We start from the raw sequence: 22,626 nt of genomic DNA, 5'->3' as shown, positions 1-22,626 counted from the left end.
CATTAAGTATATGTTATATATGATAGATGGTGACTGTGTGTTGTGTAGAGTCGATCATTAAGTATATGTTATATATGATAGATGGTTACTGTGTGTTGTGTAGAGTCGATCATTAAGTATATGTTATATATGATAGATGGTTACTGTGTGTTGTGTAGAGTCGATCATTAACTATATGTTATATATGATAGATGGTTACTGTGTGTTGTGTAGAGTCGATCATTAAGTATATGTTATATATAATAGATGGTTACTGTGTGTTGTGTAGAGTCGATCATTAAGTATATGTTATATATGATAGATGGTTACTGTGTGTTGTGTAGAGTCGATCATTAAGTATATGTTGTATATGATAGATGGTTACTGTGTGTTGTGTAGAATTCAACAGATTACGAAGCTGTAAGTATATACTATATTATGGTACTGATATATTACTGAAGACTTGTATATTTGATCTCTTGTGTAACAGTTAATCATATGATATAGCCTGCATACATCTTCGGTCTCTTTCTAATGCTCAGACTAGTGTTGACACAGGAATCCCCTGTATTGTCACATAATATCACTGTTAGACCATGTATATTTATTGTTAACATGGACTGTTGCTAATTAATACTCAGAACTTAAAAATAAATATTAGAATAATAGCTTAATAGCATATAGATCACTCCAAGGAGAAATTTAAAGTGTATATCGTAATAGTCTTAGAATAATAGCTTAAATGCATATAGATCACTCCAAGGAGAAATGTTAAGTGTATATCGTAATAGTCTATTAGAGGTGCTGAAATGTAAAATTCAATGGCATGATATTAATTAATAGTTTTCAAAATATTGTTTAAACAATGATGTACCATTCTGGGTGATTCCTGTATACTGTGCTAGTTCTACGAGCATCTAGGCTATGTAACATGTAATATATATTCTAGCTGTTCTCTCAAGATAATGATATTACCAATGTCCTCCTAGCTTGCAGCTTTCTATAGAAGCCTATATTTAGGTTAAATGACCTATCTGTCATCAAATACATAACATCTTAAATCCATGACTATTCCCTCTTATATTTGGTTTTATTTCTTTCTTCAAACTTCTACAAATATTTCTAAACCCAATAACTAATTAGTTAATGCTAATTTCCTACCAGACTTGCTGACTGTATTGACTCTCTGAAACAATCAACATTACATGTTGCTTTTCAAAGCATCCCTTAAATTGACTATATATCCTGGTTAGTTGCCTAATCTAGATCTATATAACAGTATTTTTAGCTCTCCATGGTCCTTTGGCTGTGGCGTCCCAGGTCCATCCGTCCGTCAATCAACACAATTGACTACTACTGCATAACTGCTGACCGGAATTTAAATAAATTTGGTAGGAAGCACCTCTAGGTGGATGTGATTCAAATTTTTACAAATGATAGGGCTTACCCCCAGGGGCCTTAGGGACGGGATCAAAAGGGGTCCATTTGGTAATATTGATATTAATGGCTTTCTGGAACTAAGCAATGTATGACATTGATATTTCAGTGGCAACATCCCCAGGTGGCTGGGATTCAAATTTTTACAGCTAATGGGTCCATTTGGTAATATTGATACAAACGACTTCCTTCAGCGAAATTTCTGTGGTACTATCCCTAGGTGACTTAATTTGATTGAAATTTATACAAATGATGGGGCTGACAACCACCACCCCCTAACCATATTGCTGGGCATCAAGATATGAACACAATCCTGTTCCAGTTCTTTCCCCACCCCAAGGGACTCAGTTTCTTTAAACACAATCATATTGAGTCTGGAATTTGTTTCTGAGTTATAGCTTTGAAACAGTTGAGATCCTCACCCTATATTGGCAAAACCATATACATGTAGCATTGTTGGACATAAAAAAACAAAGTTATTCAAGAATTGAAAATTAATATTACTTTGACATTTGCGGAAATCAATCAGGTGAGCAAAACAGGCCCTCTGGGCATCTTATATGAGCAAGCTTGTCAACTTTTCATTTACAATTTTTTTATATTTTCACTTTTCATAGCTTTTGATTTATCAATATTGCTATATATATATGATTGATTTTTGAGTAATGATTACAGTGTAATGCTAAGGACTAGGGGTGTTGTTATATTGTTATTAATTGCTGTGGACTGTCCTAGGTATAAACATTAATTTAGCTGTTTGTGTTCAACAGTGTGTGGATTGGGAATAAGGCAGCAAAGATGTACTCACTCCACTCAGCTCGCTGGTACTCTGCAGCCTTTGCCCTGCGACAACGCATGCTCAACTTTGTCCAGAACTTTGAGTATTACATGATGTTTGAGGTCGTAGAACACAACTGGCACATCTTCCAAACCAACATGGAATCCGTATGTATGCTTTTAATTTGGAAAATGTCCTGGGGCCCCAAGGGTTTTACAAGTGGATCAATAGAAAATATGTCCTTGGCCCTGAGGGTTTTACAAGTGGATCAATATGAAGTATGTCCTTGGCTCTGAGGGTTTTACAAGTGGATCAATAGAAAATATGTCCTTGGCCCTGAGGGTTTTACAAGTGGATCAATATGAAGTATGTCCTTGGCTCTGGGGGTTTTACAAGTAAATCGATATAAAATATGTCCTTGGCTCTGGGGGGTTTTACAAGTGGCTCAATATAAAATATGTCCTTGGCTCTGAGGGTTTTACAAGTGGATCAATATAAAATATGTCCTTGGCTCTTAGGGTTTTACAAGTGGCTCGATATAAAATATGTCCTTGGCTCTTAGGGTTTTACAAGTGGCTCGATATAAAATATGTCCTTGGCCCTGAGGGTTTTACAAGTGGCTCGATATAAAATATGTCCTTGGCTCTTAGGGTTTTACAAGTGGCTTGATATAAAATATGTCCTTGGCCCTGAGGGTTTTACGAGTGTCTCGATATAAAATATGTCCTTGGCTCTGAGGGTTTTACAAGTGTCTCAATATAAAATATGTCCTTGGCTCTGAGGGTTTTATAAGTTGCTCAATATAAAATATGTCCTTGGCTCTTAGGGTTTTATAAGTGGATCAATATAAAATATGTCCTTGGCTCTGAGGGTTTTACAAGTGGATCAATATAAAATATGTCCTTGGCCCTGAGGGTTTTACAAGTGGCTCGATATAAAATATGTCCTTGGCTCTTAGGGTTTTACAAGTGGCTCGATATAAAATATGTCCTTGGCTCTGAGGGTTTTATAAGTTGCTCAATATAAAATATGTCCTTGGCCCTGAGGGTTTTACAAGTGGATCAATATAAAATATGTCCTTGGCTCTGAGAGTTTTACAAGTGGCTCGATATAAAATATGTCCTTGGCTCTGAGGGTTTTACAAGTGGCTCAATATAAAATATGTCCTTGGCTCTTAGGGTTTTACAAGTGGATCAATATAAAATATGTCCTTGGCTCTGAGGGTTTTACAAGTGGCTCAATATAAAATATGTCCTTGGCTCTTAGGGTTTTACAAGTGGGTCAATATAAAATATGTCCTTGGCTCTTAGGGTTTTACAAGTGGCTCGATATAAAATATGTCCTTGGCTCTGAGGGTTTTACAAGTGGGTCAATATAAAATATGTCCTTGGCTCTTAGGGTTTTACAAGTGGCTCGATATAAAATATGTCCTTGGCTCTGAGGGTTTTACAAGTGGCTCAATATAAAATATGTCCTTGGCTCTGAGGGTTTTACAAGTGGCTCGATATAAAATATGTCCTTGGCTCTGAGGGTTTTACAAGTGGATCAATATAAAATATGTCCTTGGCTCTGAGAGTTTTACAAGTGGCTCGATATAAAATATGTCCTTGGCTCTGAGGGTTTTACAAGTGGCTCAATATAAAATATGTCCTTGGCTCTGAGGGTTTTATAAGTGGCTCAATATAAAATATGTCCTTGGCTCTTAGGGTTTTACAAGTGGATCGATATAAAATATGTCCTTGGCTCTGAGGGTTTTACAAGTGGATCAATATAAAATATGTCCTTGGCTCTTAGGGTTTTACAAGTGGATCGATATAAAATATGTCCTTGGCTCTTAGGGTTTTACAAGTGGCTCGATATAAAATATGTCCTTGGCCCTGAGCGTTTTACAAGTGGCTCAATATAAGATATGTCCTTGGCTCTGAGGGTTTTACAAGTGGCTCAATATAAAATATGTCCTTGGCTCTTAGGGTTTTACAAGTGGCTTGATATAAAATATGTCCTTGGCTCTTAGGGTTTTACAAGTGGATCGATATAAAATATGTCCTTGGCTCTGAGGGATTTGAGTGAATCAATGTGGATTCAATATGTAGACCAGGATATTTTAGGGAGATTGGAAACAGTATTAGACTTGATAGATTCAGCATGAAGCAGGAAAACATAGATGAGTAAATCTAAGTAGGATGGAATTTAGCAGTATGAAGATTGCGATATACATAGTATCTGTATATAGGCTAAGAGATTATGAAGGGGTGAGGTAATTCTGAAATAAGTTGATTTCTGGTTTCAAGTAAGACCTAAGGAGTTTAGCTATATGTGGTATGATACAGAATCTGTTCATAGGCTGAGAGATTTAAAAGGAGATTGTTAGGATCAAATAATTAATATGTAGAATGAAGAAAATATTACGTGGATTCTATATTATTACCTGTACCAGGTGTCTAACGTGGACGATGTGCTGAACTACCACACAGACTTTCTAAATAACTGTCTCAAGGACTGTATGCTCACCAACCCAGACCTCCTCAAGATTGTCCACAAACTCATGATGGTGTGCGTCACCTTCTCCAACTTCATACAGGTACTTTCTAAAACATCTACTGATATACACACTGTAGTTAAAATTATATCTTCACTTACCAAAGTTTTGCTTTAAAATATGATTGACTGACTGACAGCTGCCTCAGGGATATAGCATCTTAATGAGTATATAATTAGACTTGTATGGAGGTATGTTATAGTCGGGCAGTGTGTCCCTGGGACTTGAAGTATCTCTAGCTATTAAATGTTTGTACAGTTTATCCTGCAACTGCCACACACACTGACCGAGAACTACTGACAGAGAAACATATGCTTTATCCGTCAATACGATTCATGTGAATTTGTTTCACACCTGACAGGACAACTTTAAACTTGACCATGAACTTTGACCTGTAAATGCTATGTTATAACTGCCAAAAGTGAATTTGTTTGTCTTGTATTTGTGTTATATTTCCAAACATGTCGAAGTGAAATTGAACTCTGATTTACATAAAAAGTCTGGAACTGTTTTGCAATGGCGCATTAATAGTTTCATGGTAGTAAATACAGACACAAGTGGTATCAATGAATGGATATTTTCCTGCGCGATGTAGCAATACACTTCACTTGGGTCATTTGTACACAAGAAAGGTAAACAAAATGGAAATTTGTTTTGAATGTCGTCAACTTGTAGAAAATTGTTGCAGGATCAACAAAATACACAGTTAGTATGTTACAATACAAGGTATATTTTGCTCGATATGGAAAGCAAAGATGACTTGGTAAGGCCTATTCACCTCAGCTTCCTTAGTCTCACACCAAAATAAACTTTGTATCATAAAATACTAGCCATGTCTATTGACTGTATAAACTATAACTGTTGGTTACAGCGTCTCAGTCAGAGTGCCACGCTAGAAATGGAGGAGGCTCCATCCCGAGAAAGTTCCCTACAGGGCCTTCAGGCCAGGAACAGGAAGGAAACTTCTAACAAACAGAAGGCTAATACCAAGGTAGGTCACATGGTAGTCACTTGGTAGTCACATGGTAATCACATGTTAAGTCACATGATATGTCACATGGTAGTCACATGTTATGTCACATGATAGTCACATAGTAGTCACATGATAAGTCACATGGCAGGTCTAATGGTAGTCACATGGTAGGTCACATGATAGGATAAATATCTACGGACCCTTCAGGTCAAGTCAATGGCAGCCTGACTTTTATTATTTTTTCCAGTTGTATATATATCCATCTACCCTGATATCATTTGTTGTTCGTTATTATACCCCCGCAACGAAGTTAGGGGGGGTATACTGGAATCGTCCGTCCGTCTGTCCGTCTGTAGAGGCATTTTGTCCGGACAACTCCTCCTAAACCGTTGGGCCAATTCCGATGAAACTTCACACAAATATTAATGATCATGTGTAGATGTGCATGCCACTTTATTTTTCTCAAAATTATGGTTGCTATGGCAACTGGTCACTATAAACAGGTTTTCCGATAAGAACCATAACTTTAAGATTGTTCGGACAACTCCCCCTAAACTAAATGGCCAATTTCAATGAAACTTCACACAAATATAGAGGACCATGTGTGTAGATGTGCATGCCACTTTTTTTTTTCTTCAAAATTATGGTTGCTATGGCAACTGGTCACTATAAACAGGTTTTCTGATAAGAACCATAACTTTAAGTTTGTCTGGACAACTCCTCCTAAACTAAATGGCCAATTTCAATGAAACTTCACACAAATATAGAGGACCATGTGTAGATGTGCATGCCACTTTATTTTTCACAAAATTATGGTTGCTATGGCAGCTCGTCACTATAAACAGGTTTTCCGATAAGAACCATAACTTTAAGTTTGTCCGGACAACTCCTCCTAAACTAAATGGCCAATTTCAATGAAACTTCACACAAATATAGAGGACTGTGTAGATGTGCATGCCACTTTATTTTTTTTTCAAAATTATGGTTGTTATGGCAACTGGTCACTATATTACTGGGTTATCTTAGTTAGCCTCTAATTAACAGTTCCAATTCACCATTGACTCGTGCAGATTGCGGGGGTATTAGTCAGTCATCTTGGCGACAGTTCTAGTTAGTTGATGGTGTTAGTGATAATGTTAAGGTTGTCGAAAAGACTTACTGTTTGAGTGTGACAATTCAGAGGGATGCCACTAGTATATATGTCACAACGACCCACTTTTTTACTGTGTGACTGTGACAAATCAGAGGATAGTCACTAGTACAGTAAAACTCGGATAAGTTGAAGTCGACAGAACCAAGCAAAATAATGGACTTATCTGATGATTCATATTAAAACAGAATACAGTAGATGTTATGCGTATACATTTTATTCTAAGTTATGTACTCCTTATAACGTTTTACTTCACATGTGCACCTGTATAAACAATGGGATGATGTGCGACCGACAGCCAGAAACTAACAAAAGGCTCTGGTAACACCTTACGGCTGATCGGTCACACTCGGTTAATCAGGCCAGTGGTAGCAAGTTTACCTGAGAAAGCATGACGCTTTTGATGTTCGACATAAAAATGGAAATTCTGGTATAATTTAGAAGGGAGGTACCACAAAATTTATTCGACACAACCACAGTATTCGCTTCAACCAGAGACATGCATGTGATATACACGTCTCTGATTCAACCATGTTTGAATCGTCTGTTTAATTTACTAAGATAAAGAAGGGGAAATATTAGGACCAAACGATACATTCGACTCATGCGACGTATTTGATTCAAGTGTGTTCAACGCAAGTGAATTTTACTGTATATATGTCACAAAGACCTACTGTGTAACTGTGACAAATTTGGTCTCTTGTTTGAGAGGGATGACCCAGGTATGTCACAAAGACCTACTGTGCGACTGGCAAATCAGAGAAATATCACAAATATTTATGTCACAAAGACCTACCTTTTTACTCTAAAGGAACTATTCCCAGAATCTAGACCTTTACTACATGTCTTACTGTCTCTACAGGAACTATTCCCAGAATCTAGACCTTTACTACATGTCTTACTGTCTCTACAGGAACTATTCCCAGAATCTAGGCCTTTACTACATGTCTTACTGTCTCTACAGGAACTATTCCCAGAATCTAGATCTTTACTACGTGTCTTACTGTCTCTACAGGAACTATTCCCAGAATCTAGATCTTTACTACATGTCTTACTGTCTCTACAGGAACTATTCCCAGAATCTAGGCCTTTACTATGACTTACTGTCTCTACAGGAACTATTCCCAGAATCTAGACCTTTACTACTTGTCTTACTGTCTCTACAGGAACTATTCCCAGAATCTAGACCTTTACTATGACTTACTGTCTCTACAGGAACTATTCCCAGAATCTAGACCTTTACTACATGTCTTACTGTCTCTACAGGAACTATTCCCAGAATCTAGACCTTTACTACATGTCTTACTGTCTCTACAGGAACTATTCCCAGAATCTAGGCCTTTACTACATGTCTTACTGTCTCTACAGGAACTATTCCCAGAATCTAGATCTTTACTACGTGTCTTACTGTCTCTACAGGAACTATTCCCAGAATCTAGATCTTTACTACATGTCTTACTGTCTCTACAGGAACTATTCCCAGAATCTAGGCCTTTACTATGACTTACTGTCTCTACAGGAACTATTCCCAGAATCTAGACCTTTACTACTTGTCTTACTGTCTCTACAGGAACTATTCCCAGAATCTAGACCTTTACTATGACTTACTGTCTCTACAGGAACTATTCCCAGAATCTAGACCTTTATTACATGTCTTACTGTCTCTACAGGAACTATTCCCAGAATCTAGACCTTTACTACATGTCTTACTGTCTCTACAGGAACTATTCCCAGAATCTAGACCTTTACTACATGTCTTACTGTCTCTACAGGAACTATTCCCAGAATCTAGACCTTTACTACATGTCTTACTGTCTCTACAGGAACTATTCCCAGAATCTAGACCTTTACTACATGTCTTACTGTCTCTACAGGAACTATTCCCAGAATCTAGACCTTTATTACATGTCTTACTGTCTCTACAGGACCTATTCCCAGAATCTAGGCCTTTACTATGACTTACTGTCTCTACAGGAACTATTCCCAGAATCTAGACCTTTATTACATGTCTTACTGTCTCTACAGGAACTATTCCCAGAATCTAGGCCTTTACTACATGTCTTACTGTCTCTACAGGAACTATTCCCAGAATCTAGATCTTTACTATGTGTCTTACTGTCTCTACAGGAACTATTCCCAGAATCTAGATCATTATAACATATCTTTCTGTCTCTACAAGAAATATAATGGCTAAACAAATCTTAATATTTGCCTTTTCTGGTAAATACTGAAGCACACTTAGTAGTTGATGTAATATGTTAAGACGGTGAACAAAACTTAGGATGTAATATCATCTCTACCATAAAGATAACATCACACACATCACCAATAATACAATCCTAGACTTATAGAGATCTGACAATTCTTATAGAGATCTGACAGTTCTTATAGAGATCTGACAGTTCTTATAGAGATCTGACAATTCTTATAGAGATTTGACAGTTCTTATAGAGATCTGACAATTCTTATAGAGATCTGACAATTCTTAAAGAGATCTGACAGTTCTTATAGAAATGTGACAATTCTTATAGAGATCTGACAGTTTTAATAGAGATCTGACAGTTCTTATAGAGATCTGACAATTCTTGTCGAGATCTGACAGATCTGACAATTCTTATAGAGATCTGACAGTTCTTATAGAGATCTTTCAGTTCTTATAGAGATCTGACAATTCTTATAGAGATCTGACATTTCTTAGTTCTTATAGAGATCTGACAATTCATATATAGAGATCTGACAATTCATATAGAGATCTGACAATTCATATAGAGATCTGACAATTCATATAGAGATCTGACAATTCTTATGGAGATCGGACAATACTTATAGTGATCTGACAATTTTTATAGAGATCCGACAACTCTTATAGAGATCTGACAGTTCTTTTAGAGATCTGACAGTTCTTATAGAGATCTGACAACTCTTATAGAGATCTGACAATTCTTGTAGACATCTGACAATTCTTATATAGAGATCTGACAACTCTTATATAGAGATCTGACAATTCTTATAGAGATCTGACAATTCTTATAGAGATCTGACAATTCTGATAGAGATCTGACAGTTCTTATAGAGATCTGACAGTTCTTATAGAGATCTGACAACTCTTATAGAGATCTGACAATTCTTGTAGAGATCTGACAATTCTTATATAGAGATCTGACAACTCTTATATAGAGATCTGACAATTCTTATAGAGATCTGACAATTCTTATAGAGATCTGACAGTTCTTATAGAGATCTGACAGTTCTTATAGAGATCTGACAATTCTTATAGAGATCTGACAATTCTTATAGAGATCTGACAATTCTTAAAGAGATCTGACAGTTCTTATAGAAATGTGACAATTCTTATAGAGATCTGACAGTTTTAATAGAGATCTGACAGTTCTTATAGAGATCTGACAATTCTTGTCGAGATCTGACAGTTCTTATAGAGATCTGACAATTCTTATAGAGATCTGACAGTTCTTTTAGAGATCTGACAGTTCTTATAGAGATCTGACAACTCTTATAGAGATCTGACAATTCTTGTAGAGATCTGACAATTCTTATATAGAGATCTGACAACTCTTATATAGAGATCTGACAATTCTTATAGAGATCTGAAAATTCTTATAGAGATCTGACAGTTCTTATAGAGATCTGACAGTTCTTATAGAGATCTGACAACTCTTATAGAGATCTGACAATTCTTGTAGAGATCTGACAATTCTTATATAGAGATCTGACAACTCTTATATAGAGATCTGACAATTCTTATAGAGATCTGACAGTTCTTATAGAGATCTGACAGTTCTTATAGAGATCTGACAGTTCTTATAGAGATCTGACAATTCTTATAGAGATCTGACATTTCTTAGTTCTTATAGAGATCTGACAATTCATATATAGAGATCTGACAATTCATATAGAGATCTGACAATTCATATAGAGATCTGACAATTCTTATGGAGATCGGACAATACTTATAGTGATCTGACAATTTTTATAGAGATCCGACAACTCTTATAGAGATCTGACAGTTCTTTTAGAGATCTGACAGTTCTTATAGAGATCTGACAACTCTTATAGAGATCTGACAATTCTTATATAGAGATCTGACAACTCTTATATAGAGATCTGACAATTCTTATAGAGATCTGACAATTCTTATAGAGATCTGACAGTTCTTATAGAGATCTGACAACTCTTATAGAGATCTGACAATTCTTGTAGAGATCTGACAATTCTTATATAGAGATCTGACAACTCTTATATAGAGATCTGACAATTCTTATAGAGATCTGACAATTCTTATAGAGATCTGACAATTCCTATAGAGATCTGACAATTCTTGTAGAGATCAAACAGTTCTTATAGAGATCTGACAATTCTTATAGAGATCTGACAATACTTATAGAGATCTGACAGTTCTTATAGAGATCTGACAATTCCTATAGAGATCTGACAATTCTTGTAGAGATCAAACAGTTCTTATAGAGATCTGACAATTCTTATAGAGATCTGACAATTCTTATAGAGATCTGACAGTTTAAATAGAGATCTGACAATTCTTATAGAGATCTGACAGTTCTTATAGAGATATGACAATTCTTATAGAGATCTGACAATACTTATAGAGATCTGACAGTTCTTATAGAGATCTGACAGTTCTTATAGAGATCTGGCAATTCTTATAGAGATCTGACAGTTCTTATAGAGATCTGACAATTCTTGTAGAGATCTGACAATTCTTATATAGAGATCTGACAACTCTTATATAGAGATCTGACAATTCTTATAGAGATCTGACAATTCTTATAGAGATCTGACAGTTCTTATAGAGATCTGACAGTTCTTATAGAGATCTGACAATTCTTACAGAGATCTGACAATTCCGATAGAGATCTGACAATTCTTATAGAGATCTGACAGTTCTTATAGAGATGTGACAGTTCTTATAGAGATCTGACAACTCTTATAGAGATCTGACAATTCTTGTAGAGATCTGACAATTCTTATATAGAGATCTGACAACTCTTATATAGAGATCTGACAGTTCTTATAGAGATCTGACAGTTCTTATAGAGATCTGACAGTTCTTATAGAGATCTTTCAGTTCTTATAGAGATCTGACAATTCTTATAGAGATCTGACATTTCTTAGTTCTTATAGAGATCTGACAATTCATATATAGAGATCTGACAATTCATATAGAGATCTGACAATTCATATAGAGATCTGACAATTCTTATGGAGATCGGACAATACTTATAGTGATCTGACAATTTTTATAGAGATCCGACAACTCTTATAGAGATCTGACAGTTCTTTTAGAGATCTGACAGTTCTTATAGAGATCTGACAACTCTTATAGAGATCTGACAATTCTTATATAGAGATCTGACAACTCTTATATAGAGATCTGACAATTCTTATAGAGATCTGACAATTCTTATAGAGATCTGACAATTCTTATAGAGATCTGACAGTTCTTATAGAGATCTGACAACTCTTATAGAGATCTGACAATTCTTGTAGAGATCTGACAATTCTTATATAGAGATCTGACAACTCTTATATAGAGATCTGACAATTCTTATAGAGATCTGACAATTCTTATAGAGATCTGACAATTCCTATAGAGATCTGACAATTCTTGTAGAGATCAAACAGTTCTTATAGAGATCTGACAATTCTTATAGAGATCTGACAGTTCTTATAGAGATCTGACAGTTCTTATAGAGATCTGACAATACTTATAGAGATCTGACAGTTCTTATAGAGATCTGACAGTTCCTATAGAGATCTGACAATTCTTGTAGAGATCAAACAGTTCTTATAGAGATCTGACAATTCTTATAGAGATCTGACAATTCTTATAGAGATCTGACAGTTTTAATAGAGATCTGACAATTCTTATAGAGATCTGACAGTTCTTATAGAGATATGACAATTCTTATAGAGATCTGACAATACTTATAGAGATCTGACAGTTCTTATAGAGATCTGACAGTTCTTATAGAGATCTGGCAATTCTTATAGAGATCTGACAGTTCTTATAGAGATCTGACAATTCTTGTAGAGATCTGACAATTCTTATATAGAGATCTGACAACTCTTATATAGAGATCTGACAATTCTTATAGAGATCTGACAATTCTTATAGAGATCTGACAGTTCTTATAGAGATCTGACAATTCTTACAGAGATCTGACAATTCCGATAGAGATCTGACAATTCTTATAGAGATCTGACAGTTCTTATAGAGATCTGACAATTCTTATAGAGATCTGACAGTTCTTGTAGAGATCTGACAGTTCTTACAGAGATCTGACAGTTCTTACAGAGATCTGACAATTCCTACAGAGATCTGACAATTCTTACAGGGATCTGACAATTCTTACAGAGATGTGACAGTTCTTATAGAGATCTGACAATTCTTATAGAGATCTGACAATTCTTATAGAGATCTGACAATTCTTATAGAGATCTGACAACTCTTATAGAGATCTGACAGTTCTTATAGAGATCTGACAGTTCTTATAGAGATCTGACAATTCTTACAGAGATCTGACAATTCCGATAGAGATCTGACAGTTCTTATAGAGATCTGACAATTCTTATAGAGATCTGACAGTTCTTATAGAGATCTGACAGTTCTTATAGAGATCTGACAGTTCTTGTAGAGATCTGACAGTTCTTACAGAGATCTGACAGTTCTTACAGAGATCTGACAATTCCTACAGAGATCTGACAATTCTTACAGTGATCTGACAATTCTTATAGAGATGTGACAGTTCTTATAGAGATCTGACAGTTCTTATAGAGATCTGACAATTCTTACAGAGATCTGACAATTCCTATAGAGATCTGACAGTTCTTATAGAGATCTGACAATTCTTATAGAGATCTGACAATTCTTGTAGAGATCTGACAGTTCTTGTAGAGATCTGACAATTCTTATAGAGATCTGACAATTCTTATAGAGATCTGACAATACTCTGACAACTCTTATAGAGATCTGACAATTCTTATAGAGATCTGACAGTCTTATAGAGATCTGACAATACTTATAGAGATCTGACAATTCTTATAGAGATCTGACAATTCTTGTAGAGATCTGACAATTCTTATAGAGATCTGACAATACTTATAGAGATCTGACAATTCTTCAGCAGCTGTCTGGCCGGAACACCCCTGTGTTGGTAAGTGTGAACACTGCGTTCAACCCAGATAATAACGGAGTGTGATTCTTCTCCAAAGATGTAGTTACTGAAACACTCATAATAACTGGTGTAATGATTTATAAACATAGAAACTGGTTTGATGACTTTCCAGGTAAATTTTATAAAGCAGTAATCTGTAGTTAATTTCACATAGCAGTAACACAGCAGATTAAAGAATTAAAACTGTCTTGTTTACTCACTTAGAAAAACATTTAATAATACTTAACCAAACTTATGTTAATGTTTTCAAACTGCTTAACTGTATGGTAATGTCCTTCATTAGGTCATCTGACTCGAAGGGTAGTCATTGTGCTTCGTCCGTTGTCGTCTGCCGTGTGTAAACTTTTCACATTTCAAACTTCTTCTCAAGTTCCACCAGTAGGATTGAGCTCTAACTTGCCTAAAATGATCCTGAAATGATCCTGACCACATGTTGTTGTTTTTTTGGTCAATCCGAAATCGAAGATGGCCACCTTCTTGAAAAACACATTTTAAACTTCCTCTCCATTGGTACCATTGAGCTGATGATAGGTAGGAATGTTAAGAAGGTAAGCCAACAGAGTTTTGTTATTTCTTCTCGCAAAAACTTTCACATCGCAGCCACGGTGACCATTTCAAACCCTATTTAAAATTTCTTCTCAAATTCCACCAGTGGGATTCAGCTCTTACTTACCTTAAATTATCCTGAGATAGTCCTGACCATGTGTTGTTATTTTTCGGGTTGGTTCGAAATCCAAGATGGCAGCTGTGGCCAACGGTACCACAATACTCACTATTAAGTATACAAGATGTACTACATGTACAATAGTACAAGGATCGTTAGAGTCAGGTGAATGTTTAGGCCCCTGGGCTTCTTGTTTTAAATTCCATCTCCTCTTCTCTTCCTGAACTTAAAGGATGACGATTTCATTTAGTACAATACACAAACATTTTACTAACGAGACCGCATGGTAACTCATTAATAACATTCAACTCATACTCTAATTCTAAGGTGTTAAGGATCAGACTCATTTCAACTACATATGTAAATTTTCATTGTAAATCATCAGAATTAAAACTGGACTTCTTCCCATTACATGTATTGTCAGTGGTCCGGTTGGTTCATTTTGAAATATGTTCATTTAATGCATATGCATTTTTTCAGTCCAATCATTATAACATTTCAAGTATTATATGTTGAATTTCAGTTCAAATAAAATTTCTAACATACTAGACAGAAATGGTGACCATTAAACTTGATGTGTGACTAACAACTAAATTTTCTTGTAACCATCACAAGTATCATTACCATGGATACGTCAGTCACCTATTACAGATTATCATTGTAACCATCACAGGTATCATGTTACAGATTATCATTGTAACCGTCACAGGTATCGTGTTACAGATTATCATTGTAACCGTCACAGGTATCGTGTTACAGATTATCATTGTAACCGTCACAGGTATCGTGTTACAGATTATCATTGTAACCGTCACAGGTATCGTGTTACAGATTATCATTGTAACCGTCACAGGTATCATGTTACAGATTAGCATTGTAACCGTCACAGGTATCATGTTACAGATTATCATTGTAACCGTCACAGGTATCATGTTACAGATTATCATTGTAACCGTCACAGGTATCATGTTACAGATTATCATTGTAACCGTCACAGGTATCATGTTACATATTATCATTGTAACCATCACAGGTATCATGTTACAGATTATCATTGTAACCATTACAGGTATCATTATAATAGATAAGTCATTCACCTGTTACAGATTATCATTGTAGCCGTCACAGGTATCATGTTACAGATTATCATTGTAACCGTCACAGGTATCATGTTACAGATTATCATTGTAACCATTACAGGTATCATTATAATAGATAAGTCCAGGTCACCTGTAACAGATTATCATTGTAACCATCACATGTATCATGTTACAGATTATCATTGTAACCGTCACAGGTATCATGTTACAGATTATCATTGTAACCGTCACAGGTATCATGTTACAGATTATCATTGTAACCGTCACAGGTATCATGTTACAGATTATCATTGTAACCGTCACAGGTATCATGTTACATATTATCATTGTAACCTTCACAGGTATCATGTTACAGATTATCATTGTAACCATTACAGGTATCATTATAATAGATAAGTCAGTCACCTGTAACAGATTATCATTGTAACCGTCACAGGTATCATGTTACAGATTATCATTGTAACCGTCACAGGTATCATGTTACAGATTATCATTGTAACCATTACAGGTATCATTATAATAGATAAGTCATTCACCTGTTACAGATTATCATTGTAGCTGTCACAGGTATCATGTTACAGATTATCATTGTAACCGTCACAGGTATCATGTTACAGATTATCATTGTAACCATTACAGGTATCATTATAATAGATAAGTCAGTCACCTGTAACAGATTATCATTGTAACCATCACATGTATCATGTTACAGATTATCATTGTAACCGTCACAGGTATCATGTTACAGATTATCATTGTAACCATCACAGGTATCATGTTACAGATTATCATTGTAACTGTCACAGGTATCATGTTACAGATTATCATTGTAACCGTCACAGGTATCATGTTACAGATAATCATTGTAACCGTCACAGGTATCATGTTACAGATTATCATTGTAACCGTCACAGGTATAAGTCTGTGTTGTAGTCATTGTTGAACCTTTGTGTTGTAGTTATTGTTGAAGCTTCGTGTTGTAGTCATTGTTGAACCTTTGTGTTGTAGTCATTGTTGAACCTTTGTGTTGTAGTCATTGTTGAACCTTTGTGTTGTAGTCATTGTTGAACCTTTTGTGTTGTAGTCATTGTTGAACCTTTGTGTTGAGTCATTGTTAAACCTTTGTGTTGTAGTCATTGTTGAACCTTTGTGTTGTAGTCATTGTTGAACCTTTGTGTTGTAGTCATTGTTAAACCTTTGTGTTGTAGTCATTGTTGAACCTTTGTGTTGTAGTCATTGTTGAACCTTTGTGTTTTAGTCATTGTTGAACCTTTGTGTTGTAGTCATTGTTGAACCTTTTGTGTTGTAGTCATTGTTGAACCTTTGTGTTGAGTCATTGTCAAACCTTTGTGTTTTAGTCATTGTTGAACCTTTGTGTTGTAGTCATTGTTGAACCTTTGTGTTGTAGTCATTGTTAAACCTTTGTGTTGTAGTCATTGTTGAACCTTCGTGTTGTAGTCATTGTTGAACCTTGTGTTGTAGTCATTGTTGAACCTTATTTTAGTAGTCATTGTTGAACCTTTGTGTTGTAGTCATAGTTAAACCTTTGTGTTGTAGTCATTGTTGAACCTTTTGTGTTGTAGTCATTGTTGAACCTTTGTGTTGTAGTCATTGTTGAACCTTTGTGTTGTAGTCATTGTTGAACCTTTGTGTTGTAGTCATTGTTGAACCTTTTGTGTTGTAGTCATTGTTGAACCTTTGTGTTGTACTTATTGTTGAACCTTTGTGTTGTAGTCATTGTTGAACCTTTGTGTTGTAGTCATTGTTGAACCTTTGTGTTGTAGTCATTGTTAAACCTTTGTGTTGTAGTCATTGTTGAACCTTTGTGTTGTAGTCAGTATTGAACCTTTGGTTTTATACACCCGAGGAAAGTACATAAATCACCGTACTGTTTCTTTAGGGTGTCCTGGTAAAGCAGTCTGCAACAACTAACATCATCTCCACTATAAATCTGTAGAAACCATCATATAACACATCATTTAAGAGGCGTCTAACATGATTTATTTTCCGTGTCTACAGGTAGTATCCGAGCATGTTGACCTGATGGGAGCCAGCGAGAACTTTGAGCGGACCATCAGTAATTTTGACTCAAACTTCTCACGACTTCTGTTGGAGCTTCTGGAGAAAATAATGGACTTCAGTTGTATCAGTGGCGAGTTCAAGCTCTTCAACATTTTGTACAGGTAACGTACTGTTATACCTGTACGTATAGGGTTATGATCTACTATGATGTACTGTACTGAAATTGTCCAACATCAACCTTTCACCTACATTGTTGGGGGTTCTAATTAAGGAACTATTTATTATTTACTTATTTCAGACTTGACTTTAATGGGTTTTACACAGAGAAGTTAGAAGCTATGTCAGCAGAGAAGGCCATGCTGGAGTCCTCCACACACAGTTCAGAGTCAAGTAAGGCATCCTTCTAGATATGTGTTCCATTATCAGCTTTACAGCATATTGCAGATGTATTATGATGCAGTTTTGAAATGTAAATATTTCCTTCGTACATGCAGCTGCTTTCATATGATTCTTTATAAATGCTGTATGCAGAGACCAACAGAATACCATGTAGTCCTTACATATCTCTCCAGTTTCTGTAAATTACTTCATTTTACGTATTAATATCATTGAAAACAAGTACATGTATTATTCGCTGCAAATTTGAGAGAATATATCATTCACTTATTACGTATACACTGTATCTTTATGAAGTATTTAACATATAAGATATACTTATTATCGTCCCACACGAAAGTGCTGGTGACCTATAGTACCATCTGTCTGTCCGCCTGTCTCAGTCTGTTAATCCGTCCATCAGCACTTTTGTTTCTGTGCAATAACTTGAGTTTCCTTGGGCCGATCAACCTCAAACTTCATACAGTTCTTCCTTATTGGAAGTGCTTGCTTTTGATTGCTTTTCTGTGTCAAAGGTCAAGGTCACTTGCTAAATATAGAAAATCAGTTTAAAGGTTAAAGGTCAAGGTCACACTTTAAGTGTTTGGGTATTAGCTCCACATTTTACTGCCAAGAATATATTAGTTATTATGTGTTTTGTTGGCTTTAAAGGCAGAGTGTACCTAAGGTTTGCCAGTAATCTGTCAGACTGACCAGATATCCACACTTTCTACTTTTTTGCTTTTTGCGTTGTTTTCATTAAAACTTTTACCAGGTGTTACACTGATGTGGATATGTGTACAATGTAATAGTGATTTTTAAAAAGGCTAAGGTTACTAAAAATACAACCCAAAATATCCCATGAAAAATTATTATTCAAGGCCCTATACAGAAGTTTTAAGATTTCTGAAATTTCACATGTGGATGTTCTAGGAAATACTGATGTACATTATAAAACTCCCTTAAGGTCAAGGTCAAGGTAGCTGTTACTAAATATATAACTAGTAATATACTTTAAAGTACATCATATAACGCCTGCACATAACGCAAAATGAGAAATCACATGCATGATGACACTGTGATATACAGATGTTCAATGACACTCTGTGACATACAGATGTTCAATGATGACACTCTGTGACATACAGATGTTCAATGATGACACTCTGTGACATACAGATGTTCAATGATGACACTGTGATATACAGATGTTCAATGATGACACTGTGATATACATATGTTCAATGATTACACTCTGACATACAGATGTTCAATGATGACACTGTGATATACAGATGTTCAATGATGACACTGTGACATACAGATGTTCAATGATGACACTGACATACAGATGTTCAATGATGACACTCTGTGATATACAGATGTTCAATGATGATACTGTGACATACAGATGTTCAATGATGACACTCTGACATACAGATGTTCAATGATGGCACTCTGTGATATACAGATGTTCAATGATGACACTCTGTGATATACAGATGTTCAATGATATATACAGATGTTCAATGATGACACTCTGTGACATACAGATGTTCAATGATGACACTGTGACATACAGATGTTCAATGATGACACTGTGACATACAGATGTTCAATGATGACACTCTGTGACATACAGATGTTCAATGATGACACTGTGACATACATATGTTCAATGATGACACTGTGACATACAGATGTTCAATGATGACACTGTGACATACAGATGTTCAATGATGACACTCTGTGACATACAGATGTTCAATGATGACACTGTGATATACAGATGTTCAATGATGATATACTGTGATAAACAGATGTTCAATGATGACACTGTGATATACAGATGTTCAATGATGACACTGTGACATACATATGTTCAATGATGATATACTGTGATAAACAGATGTTCAGTGATGACACTCTGTGACATACAGATGTTCAATGATGACATTCTATGATATACAGATGTTCAATAGGAATTTTAAAAGTTGTATAATGTTAAGGTCAAGGTCAAAATGTAATTTGTATATTTGCAGCATATAAGTAGTAATTCTTGTCAGTGTACAAGTTCAGGCCTGGAGACTGACTCATTATTATTCAATATATTCTACAAATATAATAAAGTATTTATAGGATATACTACATATATAATAAAGTATTTATAGGATATACTACATATATAATAAAGTATTTATAGGATATACTACATATATAATAAAGAATTTATATGATATACTACATATATAATAAAGTATTTAACTTATAGGATATACTACATATATAATAAAGTATTTATAGGATATACTACATATTTAATAAAGTATTTAACTTATAGGATATACTACATATATAATAAAATATTTATAGGATATACTACATATATAATACAGTATTTATAGGATATACTACATATATAATAAAATATTTATACGATATACTACATATATAATAAAGTATTTAACTTATACGATATACTTATTAAGTATTGGATATTTACTTTGATTTTCAGGTTCAGGATCATGGCCGACCACATTCACATCCCAACGACCTGACTCTGCTCGCTATGTCCCAGGAATGCACCGACCGGGTGTGGCGAATGGCTCATCTTGACCTAATTTTGTCAGTTCTTCATTTTCATGTGTGTGATGTAACAGACATATCACCTGTGTGACTCAGACATCCAGGAAACTTGGATGATGTTAATACAGTACTGTGTGACTCGGAAAGCCTGGAAACTTGGTTGATGTTAATACAGTACTGTGTGACTCGGAAAGCCAGGAAACTTGGGTGATGTTAATACAGTACTGTGATACCAGTAGTAGAAACTGGGAAATTGAACATTGATTTATTACAGGCCAATTGTTAAAAGATGTGTGGCTTTACTGATGGTGCAAGGAACACATATATGTCTACTGGTGTAGACACGTGGACCGGTAGACAGGTGTGGTGTCACGTCCACTGGTGTAGACAGGTGTGGTGTCACGTCCACTGGTGTAGACAGGTGTGGTGTCACGTCCACTGGTGTAGACAGGTGTGGTGTCACGTCCACTGGTGTAGACAGGTGTGGTGACACGTCCACTGGTGTAGACAGGTGTGGTGTCACGTCCACTGGTGTAGACAGGTGTGGTGTCAAGTCCACTGGTGTAGACAGGTGTGGTGACACGTCCACTGGTGTTGACAGGTGGACCAGTAGACAGGTGTGGTGCCTATATGATATTGTTTATCTAGATCAGCAAATATCAACTTATGACATTGCTTCTCATTAAACGTTCTGTTATACGTTTTGAATATTACTGATAAAAAATAAATTATTTAATCTCATTCTGTGTTTTGGATTTTTGCAGCAAATTCTGTCATCCTTTATAATGGATTTCCTGTGATGGAGTTTTATATTCTTAGCAACAACAGAAAATTGAGGAATTTTTCTGTCTAGTACATGAACAGGGACTTGTATATGAAATGTTGATTTTAAAAATTGTATATATGGCAGAGGTCTGGGAACTGTGACAAGTTTGTAAAATGTGTCTTGTCGGAGGAATTTGGCGATGTTTTCACAGATTATTAGGGCAGGTGCCCTATAGTAATAACCGAGTCCACCTGTCTGTCAATCTATCCTTTGTCAGAGGTAACTCTAACTTCATACAGTGCTTCCTTATTGGAAAACCATGCTTAGAATTCCTTTTCTGTGTCAAATGGTAGTGTACCGGTAGTCACGATAGTGTACAGGTAGTCACAGTAGTGTACAGGTAGTCACAGTAGTGTACAGGTAGTCACGATAGTGTACAGGTAGTCATGGTAGTGTACAGGTAGTCAAGGTAGTGTACAGGTAGTCAAGGTAGTGTACAGGTAGTCACGATAGTGTACAGGTAGTCACGGTAGTGTACAGGTAGTCCAGGTAGTGTACAGGTAGTCAAGGTAGTGTACAGGTAGTCACGGTAATGTACAGGTAGTCACGGTAGTGTACAGGCAGTCACGGTAGTGTACAGGCAGTCACGGTAGTGTACAGGTAGTCAAGGTAGTGTACAGGTACTCACGGTAGTGTACAGGTAGTCACGGTAGTGTACAGGTAGTCAAGGTAGTGTACAGGTAGTCACGGTAGTGAACATGTAGTCACGGTAGTGTACAGGTAGTCACGATAGTGTACAGGTAGTCACGATAGTGTACAGGTAGTCACAATAGTGTACAGGTAATGTACAGGTAGTCACAATAGTGTACAGGTAGTCAAGGTAGTGTACAGGTAGTCACAGTAGTGTACAGGTAGTCAAGGTAGTGTACAGGTAGTCAAGGTAGTGTACAGGTAGTCACAATAGTGTACAGATAGTCACAGTAGTGTACACGTAGTCACGATAGTGTACAGGTAGTCACGATAGTGTACAGGTAGTCACGATAGTG

The 22,626-nt window shown here is 35.9% G+C and overlaps 1 protein-coding gene across 1 annotated transcript in view; it reads left to right on the top strand.

The window, feature by feature from the left end:
• Positions 1 to 21,555, top strand: part of LOC117328220 (gamma-tubulin complex component 2-like) — a 55,844-nt gene extending 34,289 nt beyond the window's left edge. Inside the window, 8 exon segments of the mRNA XM_033885668.1 lie at positions 379 to 399; positions 2,187 to 2,361; positions 4,632 to 4,775; positions 5,605 to 5,724; positions 14,017 to 14,046; positions 17,851 to 18,014; positions 18,152 to 18,243; positions 20,744 to 21,555. Of these exon segments, the coding sequence (XP_033741559.1) occupies positions 379 to 399; positions 2,187 to 2,361; positions 4,632 to 4,775; positions 5,605 to 5,724; positions 14,017 to 14,046; positions 17,851 to 18,014; positions 18,152 to 18,243; positions 20,744 to 20,844 (847 nt within the window). The 3' untranslated portion in view covers positions 20,845 to 21,555.
• The last annotated feature ends 1,071 nt before the right edge of the window (positions 21,556 to 22,626 follow it).

The sequence above is a fragment of the Pecten maximus genome, chromosome 5 (assembly GCF_902652985.1).
Source record: "Pecten maximus chromosome 5, xPecMax1.1, whole genome shotgun sequence".
Taxonomy (NCBI): Eukaryota; Metazoa; Mollusca; class Bivalvia; order Pectinida; family Pectinidae; genus Pecten; species Pecten maximus.
Note: the sequence above shows the minus strand (reverse complement) of the source record. Positions and strands in the feature narration are given on the sequence as shown.